The sequence below is a fragment of the Impatiens glandulifera genome, chromosome 1, assembly GCF_907164915.1.
Source record: "Impatiens glandulifera chromosome 1, dImpGla2.1, whole genome shotgun sequence".
In the NCBI taxonomy this organism is placed as follows: Eukaryota; Viridiplantae; Streptophyta; class Magnoliopsida; order Ericales; family Balsaminaceae; genus Impatiens; species Impatiens glandulifera.
Window position 1 is genome coordinate 160,725,966 of NC_061862.1, and position 11,124 is coordinate 160,737,089.

Here is an 11,124-nt window from a genome sequence, read left to right on the forward strand (position 1 = left end):
CAATGCTTGTACTTTTTCCTTTTTTTCCTTTGTTTAAACAAGCTTGACTTTTAAATAATAAAATAAATTTGAAAATTAGCATTCCATTCAATTCTTTTTAATGTTTTCTTTGGCAGATTCCTTGACGCAGAGAGTTGTTGTAGCAGAAATGCTCTACCTTTTTGGATCCAAACAAGGAGGAGGCAATTAGACTTATACAAGATTCTTCTAACATTTTTCCTCCTATTGCTTTTGTAAAAGTGAATAACCATCACTTCTTTTATGGAATTAGAAATCTTGCACTTGAGTCGGTTGAAGAATGGAAACTCAAAGATTGTATTGCATTTCACCAATTGCAAAATATTATAGCAAAGTAAAAATTTATATAATTTGATTCGTAATTTGATTTAAAATTTAATATTTGATGATTTTTTTTATAAACTATTTTTCTTCCATCTTTCTTTTAAATGTTTTTCAAACTTTATATATACTCGATAAATTTAAAAATATAAGTAAACATTAAATTTAGATTTAATTTAATTTTATAAAATTAAAACAAATTCAAAGATTTGAATAATATTATTATTTTTTAAATATTTATATATAAATAATATTTTATTTATATCTGTTACCCGTATATTTATTAGTTGTTATTGTAACTACAAAATACTTATTGATAACTAAAAAAGCAAGTAAAGATATCCATTGGATAAATTGATGATGGATTGGTGACCATTAAATTAAAAATTGATTAATAATTTAGGATTTAATTTTCAATTATATATATTCTTTCATATTGTATTTTTTTCACATCATTTTATCATTTCTTACTTTGAATTTCAAAAGTCTTTCATTTTCTTTGTGAGCGTTCTTCTAGTTCTTGATTCGACTAGTTCTTTTAAAACCCGGTGATTGTAATTTAGGTAATTTGTCTAGTTCGATAATGTAGTGATTAATATGTGCTAAACCATTGTAGGTTCTGTTGTACCCTGGATGCAGTCACCGACGAAACTCTCCAGCACAAACGAGAGAAAGTGAAACTGTTTTAAGGGAATTGTGTGATATAATTTAACTAGAAGACGGACTTTCATTCAATACTTCCCCGGCCCGAGAAACTCTACAAGAATTGGTTTAATCGATCGGTCTGAGGTTATTTGTTTCATTAAATAATCTATTTTATTTTTTTATCTATTATTTATGATGTAATTCTTACTAAATAAGATTACCCACACAAATTTTCAACATTGGTGAATAAGATTGTAGCATGTTCCTAACATTCCACGAATTGGAAGAAGATGTAAGTAAGCTTTCCAATATTGGTGAAGAAGATTGCAGCATGTTCCTAACATTCCACGAATTGGAAGAAGACGTAAGTAAGCTCTAATTACAGCTTATTTAATTGGTTCTTGTAAGTATTTGTCTGTCTGTTTAGGCAATTGGATGTCGTGTTAACGGTTGGGCCGACTATACCTTCTTATTACCTCGACAAAAGGATTGAAGCAGACACCAGCTATGGAATCAATTCATTCAAGCCAAATGAAGAAATAGACTACGTGAAGTGGCTAGACATGAAGCAGTCTTGTTCACTTGTTTATGTTGCCTGCTGAAATTTCGGAGGGTCTGGAGAGAACCAAATGCCAATTCTTGTGGGTTGGGCGAGAAGCAGAGCTGAACAAGTTGAATAAAGGATATTTAGCAGGGAATGGACTTATCATACCCTGGTGTTCACAATTGGAGGTACTAAACCACCCTGCGATTGGATGTTTCATGACACACTGCGGTTTGAACTCGATGTTGGAGGCAATTAACTGTGGGGTGCCTGTGGTTCCAATCCCTCAGGTTTTTGACCAGACGGTGGCTGCATATTTTGCAGAGAAAATTTGGGGGTTGGAGTTGTTCCAAGAGAATTAGATGGTGAAGAAGGCTTGGTTCGTGCAAGTGAGATTGATAGGTGCATTAGGGAAGTGATGATGATGAATGGGGAAAATGCAGACAAGATTAAGAAGAATGTCATCAAGTGGAAAGAGTTGGCAAAAAAGGCTTGGAGTGAAGGAGGAAGTTCAGATAAGAATATTGATGAAATTATTGCTCATCTTCTTCTGGACATCAGGACTCACCTCTAACAAGTCTCTAATTTCTACTTAATTAATGTTGAACATTATTATTAATCATACATACTATGTCTTGTCTTCAACAAGCTCAATATTTGAGAAAGCAAAAAAAGAACACACGCATACATGTTCTGAATTTGATTATTCAACAAAAACAACAACAAAAGATAGAGATATTTCACATGCTGTGGTGGGATCTGATTGACAATGGGGAATAACACTGCTAGAGAGGGTGAAGAAGCACCTGAATTCCATGCTGGGGACAAATGACCAATTTCCGCATAGGAGCATGTACGTAGCTAGGAGATAGCGAAAATGCATATTGTTGTAATATCATCGATATTGCAATCTTCATCTCGTTAAGTGCAAAGTTCATCCCAAGGCATATTCTGGGTCCAAAACCAAAGGGCATGAATCCAAGCGCCTCATTCTCCTTCTTCACTTGCGCTGCTCCTTCCTCAAATCTCTCCGGCTTGAACTTATAAACGTCCTCGCCCCAAGTTTCCGGGTCGTGATGCATAGCCAGAAGCTGAAGCTGGATTGTCACTTTAGGTTTTCCGGGGATAATCAAATTATTTCCAAGCCTCACATCTTTCTCAATCTGCCTAACAAGCACATCGCTCACAGGGTACAGTCTCAGTGTCTCGTTGATGATCATGCTCATCTGCATTCACCAATGACACATCCATTTTAACTTTTGATAAAAAGAAACTATTTTCATCATTCAGATCATATTTCTTACTGTTTTCATTTTGGAAAGATTGTCTGCGTTTGGAGGGTCTTTTCCAAACAGCATTAAGACCTCATTTCTTGCTTTCTCTTGCCATTCCTGATGAATGGCCAATAGAAAGACTACCCACGAAAGCAACGACGTCGTAGTGTGTTGCCCGGCGAAGTAGAATGTCTTGCACTCGTCTACGATGTCTTTTAAGCTGATGTCTCCATTGATGCTGCTATCCTCGCATTTCATTGCCCTCACAAGCAAACTCAGTAGATCCATAGCATGACCATCATCATGTTCTTCTTTTTCTTCTCTGTTTTTGATCATCAAAAGAATGGAAGCTTCCATACTTTGTTCCAGTTTATCTGCTTCAATCTCCTGCTTGCTTTTCTTAATTAGCTTCCTGAAATTAAGTTCTCTCGGTTCGATTTAATTGAACACACAAATAAAGGAGTAAAATATAAATATATATACCCAAGAAAGGGTGGAAGCCAGAGTGAATAGGTTGGTTGAGCACCCGCCGAGAGACTTAGCTTGTTTATCATCTCAAAAATATTCTTTCCTTGTTCATAGTTGGATCCAAAAGCTGTCCTGGAAATGACATCTGAAGTCAGCAATCTGAACTCTTCATAAACCTCAATCTCCAAGTTGTGATCGTGTCTTTTCCACCTCTCTAGCATCACTCCAACAGAGTCAGCCATGACAGGGACCATCTTCTGCACTCATTTGCATGCAATAACTTTTAATTAATCAGAATCATACATAAATATGCAAGTGTAAAGTGAGCACCTTTAAGCTCTGTGGCGAGAATGCTTGATTAATGAGGTTCCTTTTTTTGACCCATCTTTCTCCTTCAGAGGTGAAGACGCCATTACCCAGCAATCTCTTCATTAACCCATCCATTTTGAGCTTTAGGAAAGTCTTGTCTCTGTTCTGGAGTATCTCCTTTGCGAGCTCTGTTTCTGCTACGATGAGTTCAGGGATGGGGCCAGCCCAAGTAAGCACACACTTTCCGTAGTGCTGGATCCAGTCTTGCAAATGAGGCTGGACACGTGGAAGGATCCGGTGGGAGAGATGATCCAAGGGTTTGCTCAGGGCTTCCATCTTCATACGGAAGACCTCCTTGGAGTTTCCATGGGGGAAGCTGTAAGGAGGGCCGTTGATGCCCTGAGACTGCATCTTTTGTTTCGTTCGATTGGGTACCCACCATGTCCGATACAGGAATGAGACCAGAGACCAAAGGGCGATAGTAGAGACTGAGACAGAGATGAGAACTACTACTGTGGATGCATCCATTCCATGTAAGTATAGTATTGTTTCTTCTTCTTCCTAGAGCTGAAAGCTAGAAATCATTTTTATATGTTAGAGTCGATTTTGGAGGTTTGTTCCTCGTGGCTTTACAAACGAGACGTGTACGCAGGACCCTGTAACACTTGGCCTTTACAGGCGGTTTTGAAGAAATGACCTAAACCTAATACATTTTAAAAAATCACATCTTGTGCCTATCTAAAGTAGATAGGTTAGACCCTAACCAATTAGGTAGTGAACTATTATTCCTGAACTTGGTTTTTATTTTATTACCCAACCTCGAATTCGACATGTATCTCTAGTTGTATCATCATCCTCGATTTGTCGGTTACTCGATTCCGATGGGTACCCCATTACCGATAAAAATATGAATTTATATTTATTTTTTCTAAATATTAAAAACACAAATAAAAATATTACTTACTTACATCGTTATATTGTAAAAGTTTAACAAAATATAACAACTTTATTGTTATTATTACTTGAAGTTCAAGTAAAACTAAAAAGAAATGGAAGAAAATTGAATTAATGAAGGTTAAACTTGAAAACAAAAACTAGAGCGAAGTTGAAAAAAATTGAATGAATATTCAAGTTGAAAATAAGAAATGAAGAGGAAGTAAGGAGATAAAATATTTTGTTATTAAATAAATTAAATATTAAAAGTCACGATGAAAAGAAATTGAAATGATAATGGCGTGGTGGATAATAAATAATATATCTATTTTAATTTATAATGATGTAAATTTTGAAAAGAAATTTTAAATATTAACAAATATAAATATACATATTAATATATATATATATATATATTATTTTGGGTATCGGGTTAGAGTTTTACACACTCCTCATTTTCGACTTCGAACCCGATCGGGTAATTATTTTCACTCCCCATCTTCGACCCCGATTTTAAATACACGAACCTAAACCCGACCATTGGGTATCCACATGTATCCGGTATACAGATACCCATTGTCATTCATAGTCTAAAGTTCAAAATGACGAACACATATTAACTCACAACTTCTTCGAACTTCTCCCTCTTCTCGATCCCCTATCTCGATGGAGTCTTTTCCAGATTCGGTGAGCGACAGAGAGTTTAAAGTCTCATTGTTTGCTTTGTTAAAGTCCTATATCTAAAGTTTTTGTTTATTTTGTTGAGCTTGAACTTGGATTTATTAATGACATATTATATTTTGGTATGATATTTGATATTATATGTTTGATTTATTAAATTTATGTTTATCATCTCTTTGAATCCTAAACGACTCAAGCAGAAGAACATGTCTCTCTTTGAATCCTAAACGACTCAAACAAAAGAACATAACACGACGTAAAAGACTTTTTCAAACTTTATATATATTATATATGAAAAAAATAGAAATTATATAATCTCCTCCCGTCACGAGATCCCACATATTAAAAACTTATTCAAACTTTTAAAAACTTATTCAAATATTATAAAATCTAATTTTAGACCTATTAAAAACTTATTCAAACTTTTATATAATCTAAACTAAAAACTTATTTAAAATATTATAAAACACAATCCGACCCAAGTATCCATTTACTCTCACATATATATCAAAATTAACCACAACTCTTGACCCGTCAATCCGGACACTTTAAAAATTAAGCATCATTATATATATATATATATATATATATATATATATATATATATATATATATATATATATATATATATATATATATATATATATATATATATATATATATATATATATATATAGATTTGTTAGTTAAAAAGTTGAACTTATATGGTTAAAATGTCCCGCATTCATCAAATTTGGTGTTAAATTTAAAATGTGAAGTTTTATTAGTTTAGTTGGTTAAAGGGTTGTACTTGTTTTGTTAGGTTGCAAGTTCGAATCATACCTATAGCATTTTTAATTTTATTTTTAACCGTTTTAACTTTATGGGCAGGTCAACCCACAATCCGACCCAAATATCCATTTACTCTCATATATATATATCCAAATTAACCACAACTCTCGACCTGACAATCCGGACACTTTAAAAATTAAACATCATTATATATATATATATATATATATATATATATATATATATATATATATATATATATATATATATATATATATATATAGATTTGAAATAAGTTTTTCATTATATATTATATATATTATATAAGTCATATATATATATATATATAAAGTTTGAAAAAGTCATTTGCGTCGTTCCCCTCGTCACAGATTCCCTCGCATCACAAATTCTCTCTCGTCATAGATTCCCTGCGTCACAGATCCCATCATGTCATAGATCCTAGATTTCTCCTCGTCACAGATTCCCTCGCATCACAAATTCTCTCTCGTCATAGATTCCCTGCGTCACAGATCCCATCATGTCATAGATCCTAGATTCCCGCGTCATAAATTGAATGAAATATGTCCTTTAATTTAATGTGCAATGACTAAACCTGAATAGGACAATTAATGGTAATAATTTAATCCGATTATGTTAGGAGTCGCAGTGCTTTTCTAGAAGCCAACTACGATTAATGGGGTTAAACTCATAGCTATTATAATTGTGTCTTATGAGGTCACATACACTTAGAGCTGGCATAATAGATTAATGAGAATGAAATTCAATTATTAATAATATATTAGATATTATTATTAATTAGAAATAATATTTTATTTATGAAATAAAATAATTAATCAGTGTAAATGAGAAATTTGAGGAGATGACCCCAATAATAAGCTTAAATGCGGAAAGTGTGAGGGCATAAATTAAATAGCGTTGGTGTCCCTCTTTTTTTTTGAAGAAAATGCCCATATTGCGCCACGCAACCCGAGGTTGCGTGACGCAATTTTTTATTTTTTTATTTTTCAAAAATTTTAATTATGAATTTTTTTTGGAAGAAAATGGCCCAGTTGCGTCACGCAACCCCAGTTGTGTCACGCAATCGCGAGACGAAAAAAAATTCATCTCGCAATTCCGGTTGCGTCACGCAACCTCCGACATGAGCAAAATCGTCCCAAAACAGTAAAAGCGGTCACCAGCGTTTTTTTAAAACTCTGCACTTTCCGCATTTAAGAACTTTTTGAGGGTCATCTCCTCAAATTTTCCGATTATGGAAACATGATAGAAATAATAATTTATTTATGAAATAAAATAATTAACAATGGTAAATTGATTATGGAAATATGATATATCAAATTAATTATGAATATAATGATTTAAAATAGATTTTATTTAGGAAATAAAACGTTTATCATGAATATTAATTGCAAAATGGAGGAATGCCAAAAGATGGTCTTTTGGTTCTTTTTTGCCCTAACTCTCTAATTTAACAGCTTAAAATAGGGATTTGGGAGATGGTGAATGAGTGATTGAAAAACTCATTTTTTCCCATAAGCAATTAGATTGCTTCTGTTGTTCTTTTGTCCTAGCAGTTGAAGTCAACTGAATCTTGACGAGCTCGTGTGGACCAACTAGAGGAGCAACACGTGGGGTTCTCATTCTTTATACTACAAGATATACCGAATTCACACATCAAAGGTAACACCTTTTTGATAATGCTTTTAATCGCTAAATGCATGAACATCCTGAATAGATGTTAAGATAGAATCTTATTTTCCGTAACATCTAATGAATATGAAAACACAGATCCCCTAGCATCACAAATCCCTTGCATCACAAATCCCCTTTCGTCACAGATCCCCTGCATCACAGATCCCCCCGCGTCATAGATCCCCGCATCACAGATCCTAGATCCCCGCGTCACAGATCTCATATCCCCCGCGTCACAGATCCCAGATCGCCCCGCGTCACAGATCCCCTCGGTCACGATATCCCCTCGGTCATAAGATCGTTGTGTTCTTCTACTTGAGTCGTTTAAGGTTTAAAGAGAAGAGAGACGGTGAACATCAATTTAAGAACATCAAATATCATAAATATGTTAAGAACATCAAATATCATACCAACATATCAATAAACAAAATTCAAGCTCAACAAAGCAAACAAAAACTTCAGATATATGACTTTAAAACAAAGCACACAAATTAAGACTCCATCGCTCAAAGTCTTCATCGCTCACCGAATTTGTGAAGTTTGGCGAAATGAGCACCAAAGACTCCATCGCTCATGGTTGTCTTCGCCATTGTATGACATTTTGTCCTTTTTTGTGTCTGACGTTGTGCTCGTCGAACGAGAAAGAAGACGGGAAGAAAAAAATGGGACAAAATATATATAATAAATATTAAGGGCATTTTGGACATTTTACGTACCACCTAATCACGTTACGCGATGCATACTTTGTATGACGCGAAGGAATATTTTCGTCCGAAATGATCATTTTTTCAAACTGTCATTTCCCAAAATGATGTCATTAATAGAGTCATTTCCTCAAATTTCACTCTTATCAATAAAAAAAAATATATTAAAATATCAATTATTTAAAATAAAAAATCATCATTATATATTAATATTCTTCTAAGATTTTTTTCTCTTCCAATCAACTCAATCAATCAATATATAAATAAAAAAATATTAATATTTTGACACATGTATAACTATTATTATTATTGAAAAAATAAATTTAGAAAGAATATAGAGAGACACAGTAGATTTTACCATAATCATTGTAATTTTAAATATATATAAATGAATAATTGGACTTAATGATATTTTTAAATATATATATATATATATATATAATTGGGCTTAATGAATATATAGAAGGATTCGGCTTGCATTCAAGATCAATCGAGGCAAGCTCTCCAAGTCGTTTATTGTTCATGGCTTACGAATTTAGAACTTTATGCTTGAGTTAGGGCTGTCTTGAACTCTTAGGCAAATCACATAAATTCTTAAACTATTATATTTTTCATGTAATTTGGGTCAATCTTCGAAACACCAATGATGAATGAAAACATCGTTTGATCGTTTTGTATTATGACTGGTTTCTATATGTGATGAGCCTTATAAGACTAGTCTGGATGTCTGTGATCTTGTTCTTAACCCATTTTTGTATTTCTGTTTGTTCTAATGAACTATCCATGTTCTAGATAAATTTTAAGAGTATTTAGAAAACGTGTTAAACTCCTAGTTTTTTTTTTTTAAAAAAAAATGATTAATTGTATTTCAGCTTGTTTACAAAAATTGTTCTTAACCCAAATATGTTCTATGATTGATTCGGCCATGATATTTGATTTGAATGTTGTATGTGTTTCATATTATATATATTGAGAATGCAGATACTTGATTCTAAGCTAAAAATAGCTGTGAATTGATTTATCTGGGCATGGTATTTGATTTGAATGTGGTTATAGATTTATGAATTTATAATAAAAATAATTGAGATAGAATGAATATAATATTTATCTCAAATTATTTTATTTATTTTTTTTGGACTTTATTTTAGTTAATTGAGATTTAATTATTACAATAATTATTTATTTAATCATGTTTTAGCCTTAATTTTAATTATCTTAAATTTATTTATTCAAAAATAATTATTTCAAAATTTATAAATTAGGTAGATAAAATTTTAATGCTTACAATATTTATTAACCTCACTTGCATTGCATTGAAAAAGTTTACGGATAAAAATATATATGAAAATGATGATAACAATATCAACAAAATTAAAACCTTAGTTTTTTACAGTAAGACACTTCAAAATAAAAATGAATGATAAAAAACAAAATAAAAAAACAAAATCACCAAAATAAATACATGAGACTAATGGTTCTTCTAATAAAATAATATTTGAGTTCATACACTAAGACATCATTAAGAAAAAAAAATAATAAAAATGAAAACATAAAGGAAAGAAATATTCTATTGACTTACTACGTCATGAACTGTTTCTTTGTCAAAAAATACGTATGTTGTCTATTCACTGGACCAGTCATAATCATCGTTTTAAAAAATAGAAAAAAATCTATAGGTCAAGACTAGGGCATTCTTCAGAAAATACGAATAAAATATCCAATCTTAAAAACAAAAAAAGCAATGACAAAGAAAATTGATTTGAAATGAAGCTCTCTTTTAGCGTTCTAACCAACCATCAAGTTTCTTTGTTGGACAAAGAACCTAGAGTTCGTACACCAAAGGTTTTTGTACGCAAAGAGAGTTTCTCTCATCCTCTTAATTCTGAACGAGAATGTTGGTACAAGAGGTTCCCTATATCTGACTGTTAGAGTCTGATCAAACTGTTTATTTCATTTTCATATGCGTTCAAACGCAATCGGTCCGTCGAGAAGACGGCACAATGCTCAAGGCATTGACCAAACAACAAGGTCAATCCGATCCATTTTGGCAAAATCTTGAATTTGTAAAACCAAATGAGAAGAACTATGAGTTTAAATCTCGTAATGTGAGATAACAAAGCTAACACAACCAACTAGATTGGCATATGCATAATTTTCATATACAATCCTTCAAAGCTAAAAGAGACAAAATGAAAATGATTGGTCATTTTCCTATTCAAGAAAGGATGGTGTGTAAGACATTTATCCTTAATGACGCGTTGTAAGCCATCTTGAATAAAAACAAAATAACGATGCGATTTAAGATGTTTATCCTCGATAACGCATTATAAGCCGTTCAAAAAATAAATAATAAATAATAATTAAAAAAATCAATAAACAATGTAAGCCGGCTATCCACAATAGCGCAATGCTGAATCTTCAAACGCATGAATCAAAGGCTATCCAAGTATTGCACTAAAAGATGACATTGTTTGTTTGAAAAAACAAATTAGTAGATGTAGAATCTACAGATGCAACCCTCTACGGTGAAAGAGAATAACAACAAAAATGAGTGATTGTCTTTTAGATACAAATTACTTCAATCTCTATTTGATGTAAGACGTCTATTATCGATAGCGCATTCTAAGTCATCAAAAAAAGGATGTGATGTAAGATGTGTATCCCCGATAACGCGTTGTAAATCAACTTAAACAAAAAAAAAATAATGGTAATGAAAAGTAAGCCGGCTATCACAAGTAGCGCATTC

General features: G+C 32.4%; 1 protein-coding gene across 1 annotated transcript; it reads right to left on the bottom strand.

The window, feature by feature from the left end:
* Positions 1-2,120: 2,120 nt before the first annotated feature.
* LOC124920495 (cytochrome P450 CYP749A22-like) lies at positions 2,121-4,207 on the bottom strand. Its single transcript, XM_047460992.1, has 4 exons — positions 3,601-4,207; positions 3,286-3,527; positions 2,833-3,214; positions 2,121-2,754 (listed from the first exon to the last, which is right to left on the bottom strand). The coding sequence occupies exons 1-4, from the start codon at positions 4,105-4,107 to the stop codon at positions 2,314-2,316; spliced, it is 1,572 nt and encodes a 523-aa protein (XP_047316948.1). The 5' UTR covers positions 4,108-4,207; the 3' UTR covers positions 2,121-2,313.
* Positions 4,208-11,124: the final 6,917 nt, after the last annotated feature.

Coding starts and splice junctions, on each gene's coding strand:
- LOC124920495 (XM_047460992.1), bottom strand. CDS start 4,107: ATGGATGCATCCACAGTAGTAGTTCTCATCTCTGTCTCAGTCTCTACT. Junction 3,528..3,600: donor TCTCGCCACAGAGCTTAAAG/GTGCTCACTTTA, acceptor AAATGAGTGCAG/AAGATGGTCCCTGTCATGGC. Junction 3,215..3,285: donor TGGCTTCCACCCTTTCTTGG/GTATATATATTT, acceptor ACTTAATTTCAG/GAAGCTAATTAAGAAAAGCA.